The 15,851-nt window shown below is 53.0% G+C and overlaps 2 protein-coding genes across 3 annotated transcripts in view; one reads left to right on the forward strand and one right to left on the reverse strand.

Annotated features, from left to right (window-relative positions):
- The window catches only part of IFT81 (intraflagellar transport 81), a 135,096-nt gene that overhangs the window by 85,597 nt on the left and 33,648 nt on the right, over nucleotides 1-15,851 (reverse strand). The window lies entirely within an intron of this gene.
- P2RX7 (purinergic receptor P2X 7) overlaps nucleotides 3,475-15,851 on the forward strand; it is a 34,823-nt gene continuing 22,446 nt past the window's right edge. Inside the window, exon 1 of one of the 2 annotated variants that reach the window (XM_045841382.1) lies at nucleotides 3,475-4,022. In XM_045841382.1, the coding sequence (XP_045697338.1) occupies nucleotides 3,829-4,022 (194 nt within the window). In that variant the 5' untranslated portion in view covers nucleotides 3,475-3,828. Of the gene's footprint in view, nucleotides 4,023-11,764; nucleotides 12,008-15,851 lie in introns of those variants that run through there. The other variant, XM_045841391.1, reaches the window with a different exon arrangement.

Genomic DNA, 15,851 nt, shown 5'->3' on the forward strand with positions numbered 1-15,851 from the left:
GCCAAGCTGGCAGGAAGAGCAGTCCGCTCCTGCCCTCGCCACTCTCCCCCTCATCAGCCCTTCCTTGCACTGCTGTTTTATGGAAAGGTGCTCCATCCTGAAGAGGTGATTTGCAGTATCTGTGGGATACTTAGGGAGGTTCTGCACAGGTATGGATCTCAGAAGGCAGGTTTGGTCTGGAGCTGGAGATTCTTAAAAACCTATCAGTGATTTTTTTAAAAAGTAATGCATGCATATGGGAGAGGAAACACTGACTAATCCCCCAATTCCCTCCCGAGACCATGTGGAGTATCTTCCCAAGCGCAGCCAGCCTCATCGACACGGGAACTATGCTGCTACAGAGGGACCTGTGCCCAGGCTCCGTTTGCTGTTCTGCCGTTGCCATCATGAAATTTTTAATTTTGAATAAAGCACCCCGTGTGTCATTTTGCACTGGGCCCCCCAAATTATGCAGTAGGTCCTATTTCCAGCTTTAGTTCATGCATCCCGAAACACGTAATATACACACGGGCCCTTCCTCCCACTCTCTTTTCTTTTAGCGTTTTGGTGATTCTTAAAAGAACATGTGTGGATGAAACTTTCCAGGGAGAAGATGCAAAAGTCGTCAGTGCTGCTCACCAAACAATTCTGCTTCTGTTTCTACGTGGGAGGCAGGTTGGTAGGCTTGCATTTCTTGGCTGCCTGGTGGTTCCGTGGGGCCAGGCAACTAGTTTTGCCCAATGGATGAGAGGCAGAAGGGAGTGCATTATTTCTAGCTCCAAGCATCTCCATGCTGCCGTAAGACCTGAGAGGGTTCTCATTCCGGAGCTCGAGACAGTGGCTGTTCCATGGTCTTGACCTCTGCGTGACTTGGACAAGCAGAGCCTCCCGGGTGACTTATGACGGACATTCAGTGTTGATGAAAAATAAGCTGAAGCCCTGGCTGGAGTAGCTCAGTGGATTGAGCACGGGCTGCGAACCAAAGCATCGCAGGTTCGATTCCCAGTCAGGGCACATGCCTGGGTTGCAGGCCACGGCCCCCAGCAACTGCACATTGATGTTTCTTTCTCTCTCTCTTTCTCCCTCCCTTCCCTGTCTAAAAATAAATAAATAAAAATTTTAAAAATATATATAGATATATAATGGTTCATTTTAAAAAATAGACTTTAAGAAAAGAAAAAGAAAAATAAGCTGATGTTGTTTTTATGCCCTGAGATTTCTGGAACTGTTTGTTATTGCAGCGCAACCTGTCCAGTCCTGACTGACTGAAATATAAAAGAGGTTGAGACAGAATTCACTAGAATGGACATTTAAGGGGAGGAGAGAGCCACAGAAAGACAGGACAGAGAGTCATAAAGGTAAAAACGAGAAACCAGCAGGAGATAGAACTCAGGGGAGTCGTGGGAAGAAACTGCTCCAGGAAGTAGAGCGTGGTCGAAGATGCTGAACGCATCCAAAAGGTTAAGTAAAATGAGGAATAAAACATATCCATTGAATCTGGCAGCTGAGACTTGTTAGTAAGCCGATTGAGTGCTAGGGGTGGGGGGACAGCAGACAGAGGGCTGAGGAAGCAGAGGGGGAAGAGCATGAGGGGGGAGGGTACGAGTTCGGCAGAAAGACTAGGAGAAAGTATGTCTTTGGCTGGTGGCGAGGGCCATACTGAAGTGATCTGCCACTTCGGGACATTTCCTGTCAATGGAATCGCATATGTGGCCTTTGGGTCTGGCTTCTCTCACTCAGCATCCTGTCCTCAAGGTCCATCCACATTGTAGCCACTGTCGGGGCCTTGTTCCTTTTCATGGCTGAGTAATATTCCACCGGACGGATGAACCACACTTTGTTTATCCATTCATCTGTTGATGGGCATAGGGGTCGTCTGCCTGCTCACTGCTCTATCCACTAGTGGCTGGTGCTCTGGGGGATGGCTGAATAAGTGAATGAACAGCAGGAACAGCGTGGTCCAGTGTCACGAAGGTGGCAAGGTACGAGCCCAGGATTGGAAGCCAGTGGTGCCTGTGTTCTGACCATGAGGCTCCACGACCCTGACAAGAGTCCTGAGGACCTCCTCTTTTTACAGATGACATTACTGCATCTTCCAAACAATGACGGCATACCCCAGTGGGGCCGTTCATCATGGGTGTCGGCAGAGCTAAGAAAAAGCAGTAAGGATGGTGAGTCACTTGGGGCCAGCAGCGGCAGGAAGCCCTTACGGCCCCTCGGCCTGAGGGCGGGTGGCGTGGTGCCCCGAAGCCCCGGCTGTGCGTTCGGGAGGAGAGGCGCCCGGAGAGCCCACATTCGCCCTCACAGTCCTCCTGCTCTCCGGTCTCCTGAACCGGGACCAGGAGGTGAAGGAGCCCCTGACGCAGCCCCCGGGGGTGAGAAACCATCATGGAGCCAAGACTGGAAAAGTGAAGATTGCCCTGGCCACTTATCACGCCAAAAGGGCAGAAATGGGTAAAGGCTGCTGCAAAGATATAAGGAGACAGTATCTCTCTGTGGCTGCGAAGCGATCGCGCCCCCTCTTTGCGTGAGTGACAGCTGCTTTCTCACTCACTGAGCAACCGCATCCTCTGCAGCCAGAGACTTGCGGAAACTTGGCTGCTCGAACTGGCGTCGGTAAGGATGAAGAAACCCACTCTTGCCTGGAGGAGAGAAGGTACGCAACGTGCACTCACACCCCCTGGGGCTCCTGACACACTCCACATCTCAGCTTTACTGCTACCAAGGAAACAGGGCCCCGGGTCCCCTTTAAAATCCAGGCCCGAAGCTCACCGTTGTGTATAAAACCTGCTTTGCTTTGAACCTGTCAAAACCTGCTTTCGCTTAAATTTCATCTAGCCCTGACTGGCGTGGCCCAGTGGGTTGAGCATTGTCCCGCAAACCCGAAGGCTGCAGGTTCACTTCCCAGTCAGGGCACGTGCCTGGGTTGCGGGTTTGGTTCCAGGTCAAGGTGCGTACAGGAGGCAGCCGATAGATGTGTCTCTTGCACATTGATGTTTCTCTCCTTCCCTTCCCCGCTCTCTAAAAATAAATAAATAAATAATTCTTTCAAATAAATAAGTTTATTTAAACTCCACCCCTCTCCTCCGGAATCCTGAGATAACTCTGCCCCTCTGTGAGGTGCTGCCCCACGGTTCCTCTGGCCCGAGGTCTCCCTCACTGAATGGGCCAAACCCCAGCTCTGTTGGATGGTGAGTTTGTCCCTGGTGGCCTCAGGCTGACTGGCCTGGGTCACGGGGGGACGTCCCGGGACACAGAGCATGATGGAGAGAGGTGGTGGAGGGCCATGCGGGGCAAAGGCAGCACAGAAATAATGCACCCCTGCCCCCTCCACACACGACAAGGCGGATTCCCCCTGCCGTCTGCAGGCAGGGGTGTTGTGAGGAAGTGAGGGGGAGAAAGACGACGGGGAGACCTTTCTTCACCCAGAGTTCACACACATCTGGGCTGAACAGAGGGCTGCAGACATGAATCAGTCAGTCTCTGAGCGGGGCTGGAGGCGACGGAAAGATGGAGGCTCTTGACTGAGGCACAATGGAAGCACTGGGGCTCCTGACATTTGAAGGGCTGCCTCTTCCCCCCAAAGGAAATGAGTCAAAGAGCAAAAGGAAAGGGAAAAAAGGCAGAATTCCAAAAACTCCCTTCCTCTGAACACCATCTTTGTGCCGGCATCTGGGGGAGGCCAGCTGGGGTGGGGTCATCTGCCAGGCCGGCCTGGAGGACTTGGCCCCTTGTTTATTCTCAACCACCACGGGACAGCTGCCAGGGCCCGCCCCAGCTCTGCTGTCATTGGAGGAACTGAAACTTTAAGGCTGCTGCTAAGGACCAGGACGGTTCATTTCCTCTCGCATGTGGGCCTGCTATGACCGGCAGGGGAAGGTTGAGCCGTGGTCCAGCTCCGAGCGCATAGCCATGCCTCTCGCCTTGCCAGTCTGCTACAAAGATGTTCTCCATTATAAGACAAACAGAATCATACGGATCCAGAGCGTGAACTATGGCACCATTAAGTGGATCCTCCACGCAATTGTCTTTTCCTATGCTAGGTAAGTGGGGTGTGGGGATGTCCCCCAAATCTCTGCAATGGTTGAGGGCACAGGTAATGCCAAGGTGCAGCTTCTGGTACATATCCTGAGTTCCGCATTGTTTTAAAGTCTGAGACGTGCGTCTGTCTCACAGCAAGCTGGCGGAGACGGTGGGGGCGGGGGGGGGGGCTGGTGAGGGAGGGGTAGGGCCTGGCAGGTGGCAGCAGGCAGGAGGAAGCAGTGCCAGTCTGCTTCAGAAAGCAGCGCTGGGAGGCGAGTGCGATGCTGGGTTCTATCCTGGGCCTGCCGGGGTGAAATGGGCGGGACGTGCCTGGGAGAGGTGGGGAAACACAAGGCAACACCCTGGATTCCCAGGGAGAAGGCAAGGAATTCCCTGCACCTGGTGATCATGCTGGCAACGATCTGAGTCATGAGTGCTCAGCGGCAGGAGCAGGACCAGACTTGTAAACGTGACTTCAGGTCCTCTTCAGTGTCAGGAAGGTTCTCGTGCTCCTCTCCTTTCCTTTTCCCTTTCCTTCCCTTTCCTTCCCTTCCCTTCCCTTTCTTTCTTTTTTTGACAGCTCATTAAGATAATTTGCGTACTATACAATTCACTCATTGAAAGGGTACAGTTTAGTGGTTTTAACCATATTCACGGAGTTGTGCGACCACCACCACAATTTCAGAATATTCCCTTCGCCTCAAAAAGAAACCCCGCATCCCTCCGCCGTCATGCCCAACCCTCCTATTCCTCCGAAGCCCCAGGCACCCACTGACCCATTTTCTGTCTCTGCGGGTTTGCTCATCCTGGACATTCCACAGAAACAGAACCATTCAGTGCGTGGTCCTTCATGACTGGCTTCCTCCACTCAGCACCGTGTTCTCAGGGCTCGTCCACGTTGGGGGCGCGTGTCAGTGCTTCACTCCGTTTCATGGCGGGGCAACACCCCGCTGTATGGATAGACCACTTCTTGGTGGACACGTGGGTTGTTCCCAGTGTGAGGCTATTGTGAGTAACACTGCTGTGAACATTCGTGTACAGGTTTCTTGCACGTTTTCAGTTTCGCTGGGTATGCAACTATATTTGACATTGGTGGGTCACTTGGTAAGTCAGCCTTTTGGGGAACCACCCAGCTGTTTTTCCCCAGCGGCTGCCCCATTTCACATCCCCACCAGCAGTGCAGCATGCGACACCTCCACGCTGCACCAGCGCTGTGACTCTCTGCCGTCTGAATCGTAGGCAGCCTAGTGAGATGCACGGTGGCATCTCCTTGTGGTTTTGGCTCACATTTTCCTAAGGGGCGATGCCCCCTTGCTCTTTGTGGAGATGGTGGCGATGGTAACTTGCACACAGACGAGGGCAGTGTCGTCAGTTAATCTCTCTGGGCCTCAGTTTCCGCATCCGTTCATAGAGTTGTTGTGACAGAGAAGGTGTACAAGCCCTTATCGGGGCCTGGCCTAGGGTGGGAGCGCCAGAAAGGGTGGCTGTTTTCGAAATGAATCTTTCTGAGTATCACAGGTACTTCCACAGGCAGCGAGCGCATCCTCTGCTCTGACTGTCAGAGTAAACACGCCTCCCCGTGGGATCTGAGATCTGTAATCGTGGATTCAGAAATCCTCCACCTCTCTGAGTTTCCTTATCTCTAAAACGGGGATGGTGGTGGTTTGTGAGAATGAAATGAGTTAATAATTGCAAAGCTGCTAGGGAAACACCTGGCCTACGGCCAGCTCTGACCAGGTGTTCATTCTTCTTCTTAACATTAATGATTAGGATCATCATGGTTGTGATTCCTCTGTTTACTATGCGACAAATACTGAATAAAAAAAACACACGTTAGAATTCTAAAATGAGACACGTGAGTTTGGCCAGATATCACACAGAGCTGATGGTAAGAAGCGTAGTTATGCGCCAACACACAGATCATATGTCACGATTCCAGGTAACAGGTGCTGTGACTGACTTCCTGGTATTGCCGGGCGAGCCACGGTGCACGGGAGCGCGGAGAGATCACGCAGTTGCACCAGCACAGCGACTCGGTGACGGGCGCCGCGGCGCAGGGCTGCGATGGGGTGCTCGAGTTGGGGTGCGCTCCCTCAGCGCGTCTCTGCTCCCACGTGCTTCTCGTAGAGGGAGCATGTTGCCGCCCTGCCTGTAAATCTAGATACATGTTTTCCGCCCGACATGTCCCCTAAGATAAGCCAGCGCCTTTGCGTTCACCCGGAGCAAAACTGGAAAAACAGCAACTTGTGCCAGAGCCGGAGGGGGCCCTGGGTCCGCTGGGCTCGCCGCCGGCAGGAGGAAGGTCCGCTGGCTGCGTGCTGGGCGCCGTCCAGGGGCTGAGTAAAGGCAACTCAGACGAGACACAACTCTTTCCCTTAAGTGCTGAGTGTGGAAGACAACCCCGTGTAAAATGCTTCTGCATTGTTTCTATTTTAAAATATAAAATGGAAGAACAAATGCTGCCGGCTTTGTGCTTGCCCTCGGGGTTGACGGAAGATTTACAGCTCACGGGACGGTGCCCCACAGAACAACACAGCTTGGGAAATGCTGCCTGAAGTTGTACTGCGAGGCTCAACCTGATACAACTGCAGGTTGGCCATCTGTGAAATGGGTAGATTCATGGTGCGCAGGGATTGGAGGATGCTTTGTGCATCAGTTAGGACTGGTGTGGACCACAGATGGGAGTCCAGACGGGCCCTGGCAAAACCCAGGATATATAGGAGGAGACGGTGGGGTCTGGCCTGGGGCTCTGGGTCCAGGGGCTTGCCCAAGCTAGGGCTGACAAGGCAAAGAGCCAAGATAATTCAGTAAGACAGGGCATCAGTTATTGATACTGGGGTGTGACGCAGGGGCTCGCAATACAGGAAGTAAGACAAGGGGCTGGGCAGCTTCTCATAGTCGCTCACAGCCAAGCTCTGGTCTGGAGTCAAAGGCAGTGGCTCCGGCTTCCAGGGTTGCAACAGGGTGTGGACAGGATGCAGAGGTTAGGGTTAGGGTTAGTCATGTCGTTTGGCTATGTAACAGAAACCTAACTCAAGTTAGCCACCATGCCACAAAGGAGGATTTACTGTCATGTAATCAGGCAGCATAAGAGATGAAACTGTCCTCTGATGTAGACAGTTATAAAAGTTCAAAGTGTGTTATCAGGGCTGGGTCACTCTCCCCAAATCTTGGTTCTATTTGGTCTTCTTGCATAGGCTATCTATGTAGGAAAATGGCACACTCATAACCTCACATCTTCTTCTTCTGGCAACAACCCCAGAGGCACAAACAAGTGTTTTCTGATAGCTCTGCCAAGAAAGTCCCAGGAAAGACTCTGATTGGTTGAGTCTGAGTTCCATATTCATCTCTCAACCCAATCATTGTGGCTAGGGGCATGGAGTCACCAGATTGGCCAGTCCGGGGTCATGTGCTCACTTTTGTGGCAGAAAGCAGGCAGAGGGTAACAGAGCTGATTCAGCTCTGACCTGAGCCTGACCTGAACCACAGTCAGTGGCTTTTCCTTAAGAAAAAAAAGAATGATGTTGCCAGAAGAAATGGGAAAAGAAAGGGGTGGGTTGGGGGAGGGAGTGGGGAAGAGACAGTCAAAACCCAAACTCCTTACAAGATCTCAGTAGGTAATCATGATCTCGACAGTATAGTTATGGGCTCCACTTCTCAGTTATGTGTCACAGCTTGGTTTCCCAGCCTCTCTCGCAGCTAGGTGACAGGCGTGAGACCGAAGCCCAAAGTTTTCGAACATAAGCACCGCGCAATACTTCAGCACACAGGGAATAACAGGAGGTGGTGGGTGTGAGCAGAATTCATCTTTAGGAGTTTACGGGGGCGGTGCCAGCCTTGACCTACACAACGGGGAGCACTTCCCTGGACCTGTGCTTTAGACACCCCTCTGAGGCCCTCGGCTGGCTGTTGGCTGCAAGCTTCCCCATAGAGTAAGAAGTCTGTGGGGGCAGTGTGAGTCTTCTGCTGCTGCTTAATGAATCACCACAAGCGCAGGGGTGTACATCGCTGTCCACTCGGTAGCTCACAGTTCTGGAGGTGAGCGGCCTGGGCGTGGCGTGGCTGGGGCCTCGGCTCAGAGACTCACGAGGCTGAAATGAAATGTGAGCTGGGCCGAGCTCTCGCTCTGGGACTCCGGAGGAAAAAGTCTGTTTAGGTATTTTTTTTCCATAAAATAAAAGACATATTTTTCATTTTTCCCAAGAACTTCATTGATTTGGATATTTTCAGTATGTCGGCCATCTCCCGTGTGGTATAGCTTTGTTCTCAGTTAATATCTCAGTTTGATCACTATCAACTTCAGCTGGTCTACTCGACTACGGCGCATCGTCCAGCGAGGACTCTCCAGCGTGAAACTTCACGAACCACTTTTTTTTTTAAATAAGTTTTTTGTTTTTTGTTTTTTTTTTTAAGATTTTTATTTATTTATTTTTAGAGAGGGAAGGGAGGGAGGGAGAGAGAGAGAGAGAGAGAGAGAGAGAGAGAGAGAGAGAGATCAATGTGCGGTTGCTGGGGGTTATGGCCTGCAACCCAGGAATGTACCCTGGCTGGGAATCGAACCTGGGACACTTTAGTTCCCAACCCGTGCTCAATCCACTGAGCTACGCCAGCCAGGGCCACGAACCACTTTTGACACAGCCAATCAGTCACAGCACCTTCTCCATGCACTGTACAAATCTTTTCTTTTTTTTGCATTTCAGTTGCATTTTTACCTTTCTTGAAGTAATAAAGCATAATATGCTGAAAACGTTGCATATTTGCTTCCATCTTCAGTATTAAAATGGCTACACAAAAATTCACCAATTTTGATAAGCTCTTTTTACACACATGCCAATACGACAGCCGTCCCAATACCATCGAACAAAATGGTTTCGAATGAAGTTAAAGGCGACTAGGCGCTACTAGAGCCATCAGAAGGAAAAAACAAACTTTTTGGCCAACCCAACGCTTCCAAGGTCATCCTCATTGGTAACATTCCATTCCTTGCGATTGTAGGACCGAGAGCTCAGTTTGCTTGCTGGCTGTCGGCCAGGGGCCTCTCTCAGAGTTGAGAGGCCACTCGCATTCTCTGTCATGTGGCCTTCTCCACCCCCAAGCCAGCGATGACACGATGAATTGTTCTCATGCTTCATTCAAATCTCCGACTTCTCTTCTGGGATCTTGTGCTTTTGGAGGGCTCGTGTGATTGGGTCAGGCCTACCCAGACGATTTTCCTGCCTTAAGGTCCGCTGTACCAGACAACCTGAGCACGGAAGGACGTCCTTCATTCTCCAAGTCTGGGGGACTAGGCAGGGTCTATGCATGCGCCAGGATACAGGACATACTGAGGTCATCTGAGAAGTCCGCCTGCCCCAGGGCCAGAATGTGCCCATTCGGAAATGCACTCCCCCTGCTCTGTGTATTCGGGACTTCAGAATTCTCTTCCCAGAGGGCCCTCAACCTCTTCCAAGATTTGTTCTCTTGAGAGAAGCCCACAGCAGCCATGGCACCCATGGGCGTGGGCAGCGGCAGCTGTAAACAGGTGGTGGGTGTGGAAGGAGCTTGGGCATGGAGGAGATAAGAATATGAATGGAGGGAGGGAGACCATTTAGGAGGCTACTGGGTGATCTGGATGGGAGCTGACGGTGACCTGGACGCAGGAGGTAACTGTGGTAGAGAAGTAGGCGGATGCGAACAACACTGGGAAGATAAAACAGCAGCATGTCCGGGCCGGGGGGGTGGGGAGGCAGCGAGGGAAAGGATGAGTTAGGGAGTGTCCATGTTTCTGGCTTGAGCCACTGATGGGTGGTGGAAGAATGTACCGGGATGGGAAACATGGGGGGAAAAGCCCATTCGGGGTGGAAGATAAGTTCAGCACCGAAAGCCCTGAGCTGGACGCGACTGCGGGACACACAAACGTGAGTAGCTGGGCGCGTGCATCTGGGGCCAGAGATACGGGTGTGTGCGTCACCGGCATACGCGTGGGAACCAGAACCGAGGACGGAGCTGCGGCCGGCCAGCGAGAGAAGGCGCAGACGGGAGGGCAGGAGGGCTCAGAGCAGACCCCTGAGGGATGCTGACCTCTAAGTGACGGCGGCAGCACAGCAGTCCGGCAGGACTCCCAGAAGGGTGGCCGAGGAGACCCAGAGCCAGGAGGGTGTGGGTTCGGGACGCCAGGGGGCGGAGGGGAAGGAGCTGGTGCTCGGTCGTTGGTGTCACGTGCTCTTGAGAGTTCCGGGAGGGTCGCAGCTGCGGTGTGTCTCTCGGATGAAGTTGCTGTGTAAGGTCGCTGTTTGCTTGAGGAGGGAGGCTCCACAGGAGGGGAGGGGAGGGGCGGGGCGGGAGCCTGAGGGCAGTGGGAGGAGGAGGGAGCGGGGCTGTGAAAGGGACCTGGTGGCTCACTCCCTCAGGGGATTTGGCTGCAGGGAGAAGAGAGGCGTCAGGTGGCCACGGGAGAAGCGTGTGGAGTTGGAAGAGGATTTATTTTTAAGATGGGAGATGACGTTGAAATGCAGTTGGAGAGGAGACGGGAGAGAGGGAGGTATGAGATGCGTGAAAATTATCCTCGTCGTCGTCGTCGTCGTCGTCGTCGTCGTCAGCGTCACCCACTGGCCTCCCTAAGGAAAGCTGGCTGTGTCCCGGGGCTGCCCTGCGAAGGCACGTGCTCTCCTCATTGAGCCGAAATCGACCTCCCTGCAGTTCTCCCTGCGCTTTGGTCAGAGTCCTGCCCTGCCGCCCTCCTCCCACCCGAGGCTCTCCCAGTGGCTGCACCCTGTACGGGGTTTCTCCTCTTCTTCAAAACAGCGGCCTCGATCCCCCTGGCCCTGTGTCCCCAGCACGGGGTCCGGACCGTCACCACCTCTGCCGAGCCCACGTGACCACACTCTTGTTTGTCACGCGAGGCCTTGTTGAAAGGCGGGACATGCACTTTTGCTTTGCTGGTGGAAACAGGACATCGTGCAACCGTTTGTGGTTTGAGATATAAAAGGTGCTTGTCTAAGTATGCGCCTGGCAGCGCGGCAGAGGAGGGCGGAGGGGCGACGAGGCCCGGGGCTCCCGGGAATGGTGAGGCCGCATGCTCGTGCCCGGGCGCAGGAACGTGGGCGTGTTGCTTCCTAGGGCAGGAGGCAGGAACTCTGCGGACGTGATTAAGTTCAGTGTCTCGAGATGGGGAGGTTACCTCTGATTACCTCCCAAGAGTCCTTAAGAGAGAGACGTGGGAGGGTCAAAGTTAGAGAAGGGCGATGTGACCCCAGGAACAGGCTGGCGGGACACGGCTCTGTGCCCGGGCATGCCCGGTGACCTCTAGGGGCAGGAGAGGGCGAGGAACAGATTCCCTCATGAAGCTTCCAGAAGGAACCGGCCCGGCTGTCACCTTATTTTACAACACGATCCCTAGACATTTAAAAGAATCCATTTGTGTTGTTCGAAGCCACCGGGTTCATGGTCATGTGTTATAGCAGCGACGGGTAACTAAGATAGTCAGCGCTGAACTTGCTCTGGGGGTGCAGGCTCTCCCCCACTTCCTCCTCAGCACGACTTTTGCTGCCCCTGGCCCTTTGCTGACCTCCCCACGCAGCAGAGTGGACCAGGGACGGACATAATCCGATTCTTCCCTTGGGATCTTACCTGCAAGAAGCGGAGGCTGCAAGCTCAGCATCTCCACGAGGCGCAGGCGGCGCAGAGCCCACCCCCACCCCCGTGTGTGCTGCCCTGGGCTAGGCGGATGGGAAACAGTTCACTTTCGAGTCACGTCCTTTCACTTTAACTCACCTTTGCTCAGTGAGCCCCTGCCAGATAAGAGTTAACCATTGCTCAGCGAGCCCCAGACAGATAAGAGAGAGCCTGGCTGGGCCGAGGGGCGCTTTCCTCTGCAGTGCCTGGAGGACCCTCTCACCATGCCCGCACGGTGCCGGTGCCCCAACACGTGCCTCTCTCTGAAAATCACCAAAGTCATTCAGATTCAGAACCTGTGGTTCGGGACCCTGAAGCAGCTCATTCTGATGGGGACCCTCTGCTACATCTGGTGAGTCGGGTGCGGCGGGCCAGCCCAGGGGCACCACCTCACTCTCTCTCTCTTTTTTTTTTTTTAAGATTTATTGATTTATTTTTAGAGAGGGAAGGGAGGGAGAGAGAGAGAGAGAGAGAAACATCAGTGTGCAGTTGCTGGGGGCCGTGGCCTGCAACCCAGGCATGTGCCCTGACTGGGAATCGAACCTGCGACACTTGGGTTCGCAGCCCGTGCTCAATCCACTGAGCTACGCCAGCCAGGGCTACCATCTCACTCTCCATGCCCCCTTCCACCCTCACCCCCTGTCCTTGTCAGCCAGGCTGCCTGGGAGTGTGCCCAGGCTTCTCCCCTGTCACCCTGCTGCCTGCGCAGACCCTTCGGCTGCCTCTCCCCCGTCACCTCTAACCACCCATCCCACAAGGCCCGGCTGAATCCCCAGCCCCTTCGGGCCCCTGCTCGCTCCAGGACTCGCGGTTTGCAGGCTTCAGAGTGCACAGAATTGTGGCTTCTCAGAGCCCAAGGTCAGGGGGCACAGGAAGCCAGACAGTTATGTCCTCATCCGGGGACTAAATGCACAGCCCCTGAGAGGTGACATGGCTTGTCTAAGTCGCCAAGTGAGTACGGAAAGAGCTGCTGGGACGGTCACTAGAATATTCTTACCATGGGGCAGGGTACTACAGACTCTCTTTTTTTCCCTCTGATGCGGCTCTGAAGCACTTTAATTCTTAAAACGGTAGGTTCGTTATCATACGAAGACAACTCTTCCAGTTTACGAGAGGGCTGGACTGCACTGAGGCTGATCTATATAACACGCTGTGCGTTCTGGAATGGATATCAGAGGTCAGATCCGAGCTTCCCGAGTGGGGGCCCGGGCTGAGCGGGGTCATCCCGCTCCAACGCTGCAATGTGCAACGGGGAAAACACGGCAGGGCCCACGCGCCTGCTGTGACACGCGGCTGAACCGGGCTGCCGAGCAGGGTCGCTGACTCGTCTGTGGAATGACATTTCGTGGCTCGGCCTCATGTGTGCGCTCACTGGAGCTCAGGCCTGGATCTCTCGCCCCAGCGTCTTTCCTGATGAGCTTTCTTTTTTAGCGAGTGTTACAGAAATGCTGGACTTAAGATATAAAACATGGCTGTCCAGTTGAAGAAACACAGCGCCGCCGCTCGTCCAGTGTTAGCTCCCTGCGGACCCAGCCTTTATCCCGGTCCCTTTCCTCTCCCCACATGAACATCATCCCGGATTGGGTGCCCGTCGTTCTGTCTGTTTTTATATTTCTACAACGTACGCCCATAGCCATAAACACGTTTTTCCTTTTTTTACTGAGGTGAAATGCACATAACATAAAAACAACCACGTTAAAGGGTACAGTTCAGCCGCATTTAGTAAATTTGCAGTGTTGTGCAATCACCGGGAGTCTAGTTCCAAAGCACGGTCGGTCACCACCTGTCCAAAAAGAAACCCTGTCCCCGAGAGGCAGTTCATCCCCACATCTCCCCGCCCTCAGCCCCTGGCAACCATCCGTCTGCTCCTTGCCCCTGTGGATGCACCTATTCTAAACCTCCCATGTCGCTGGGGTCTGACTCTGCGCCACCTTCTGTGTACGGCTCCTTCCACTTGCACTCAGCCCAGTGTGTGCACGGCCCATCCACAGTGTCGCAGGTCTCAGCGCTTCATTCCTTTCTGATGGCTGACTAATATGTGGGTAGACCACAGTTTGCTTTTCCCACTCTCCTCCTGATAAACCTTTGGGCCGCTGCCAGCTTTTGGCGATTGTGAATAGCGCCGTTATGAGTGTGCACGGACAGGTGTCCGCTTGAGTCTAGGATGTTGTTTTGGATTTCTTTAAACCTTGTAACGTGGTGCGCTTTGGTTGCTCAGCGTTATTTCTGTACTGATTCAAGTGTCTCCCCGTCACTGTCCCTGCTGCAGAGCATCCCCGCTGTGTGAACCCAACAATCGATCTGTTCAGTGTTCAAGGGCGTTGAGGTTATCTCCAGTTTTCCCTCTTACAAATACTGCTGCCGCAAACAGTCCTGTGCATAACTCCTGAGGCACACGCATGGGGTGTCTCTTGGGCACCCGCCTGCAGGGGGGAATGGGACCGCTCAGTCACAGGGAGAGCACTGCTCCGGGTGGACTTCAACTGGCGAACGTGAGCTGTCTTCTCACGAGTCTCCCAGGCGTTCTCAACCCTGGCTGTGCACTAGGCTCAGCTGGGGAAGTGTGAAAATGTATTTAGGAACCTGGAGAGCTCGCCAGACATGCTAAATCACGGTCGCCAGGGGTGGGTCCGGGGACTGCGATTCTGAAAGCCCCCTGGGGGATTACACATCACAGCCAAGGCTGAGAGTGGCTGGGACCACAGCTTGGCCCACTCTGCCTTGGCTTCCCAGGTCAGTTCCCAGTGGACAGCCATTGGCTCAGACTTCCTAACGTCATTCGGATATTAGGGGCTGGGCGGAAGGAAGAGATCAAATAAATGCGTACCGAATGAACAAAGAGAGCACTTAGGGTAAACTTTTTTGAATTATATTTGATTGATTATGCTATTACAGTGGACCTGATTTTTCCCTCCTTACCCCCCTCCACCCAGCATCTCCCACTCCCTCGGGCGATCCCCACACCATTGTTCATGTCCATGGGTCATGCGTGTAAGTTCTTTGGCTACTCCATTTCCTGTACTGTATTTTACATCCCTATAGCTCCTCTGTAACTACCTATCTGTACTTCTTAATCCCCTCACCTCTTCACCCATTTTCTTTCACACCCCACTCCCATCGGGCAACCTTCCGATAACTAACTTCTTCTCTCTTCCTTTTAAGAGTCTCTCTTTAACCTTTGGCATTTTAATGATGATGTGGCTTGGAGTGGGCCTCTTTGCATCCGTCATAATTGGGACTTTCCGCGCTTCCTGGACTTGCATGTCTATTTCCTTCACCAAATCATTATTTCTTTCACTATTTTTTCCAGATTTCCAATTTCTTGCTTTCTCTTCTCCTTCTGGCAATCCTATGAGGCAAATGTTGGACCTCTGAAAGTTGTCTCAGAGGCTGTTTGTACTGTCCTCATTTTTTGCTTCTTGTTCTGCATGGTTGGTTTTTGCTTCCTTATGTTCCAAATCATTTAGATTCTTGGCTTCATCCATTCTACTGTTGTTTCCCTGTAAATTGTTCTTTATTTCAATTACTGTATCCTTTGTTTTTGAGTGGATCTTTTTTATGCTGCTGAGGTCCTCGCTAAGTTCCTTAAGCATACTTATATAAACAGGGTTTTGAACTCTGCATCTGATAGATTGCTTACTGCCATTTTGTTCAGATCTTTATCTGCAGCTTTGATCTGTTCTTTCCTTTGTGCCGCGTTTCTTTGTCTCCTTGTTTGGGCAGCCTCCCTGCGCTTGTTTCTGTGTAGTACGTAGAGCTGCTCTGACTCCATGTCTTGGTAGTTCGGCCTCATGTAGTAGGTAGCCTAGAGGGTCCAGTGGCACAGCCTCCCCTATCCCCCAAGCTGGGGACTCGAGGTGCTCCCTCTGTGTGGGCTGAGTACACCCTCCCCCTGTAGTTGAGTCTTGATTGCTGTTGGCAGATCAATGGGAGGGATTTTAGGGTAAACTCTTAATGATGGAGAGCAATGGGATACAGGGAAAACATCAATGGGGATGACATCTACCATTCTCAATAATCAATCCCACTTCCCCTCTCCAGTTCTCTTGCCACAATAACTTAGATTCCTGTTCTAGATAAGGTATGAACAGCTAAGGAACCAACCAAAATGCGGGAGACCAGGGGCAGAGCCACATCGCACGTGAACGAGCGCAGCGCACGGTTAAAAGGCCCGGCTCTCCCAGCCAAGGACCTCA

Source organism: Phyllostomus hastatus, unplaced genomic scaffold, assembly GCF_019186645.2.
Source record: "Phyllostomus hastatus isolate PE091 unplaced genomic scaffold, TTU_PhHast_1.1 phas_contig_1162, whole genome shotgun sequence".
NCBI classification, from domain to species: Eukaryota; Metazoa; Chordata; class Mammalia; order Chiroptera; family Phyllostomidae; genus Phyllostomus; species Phyllostomus hastatus.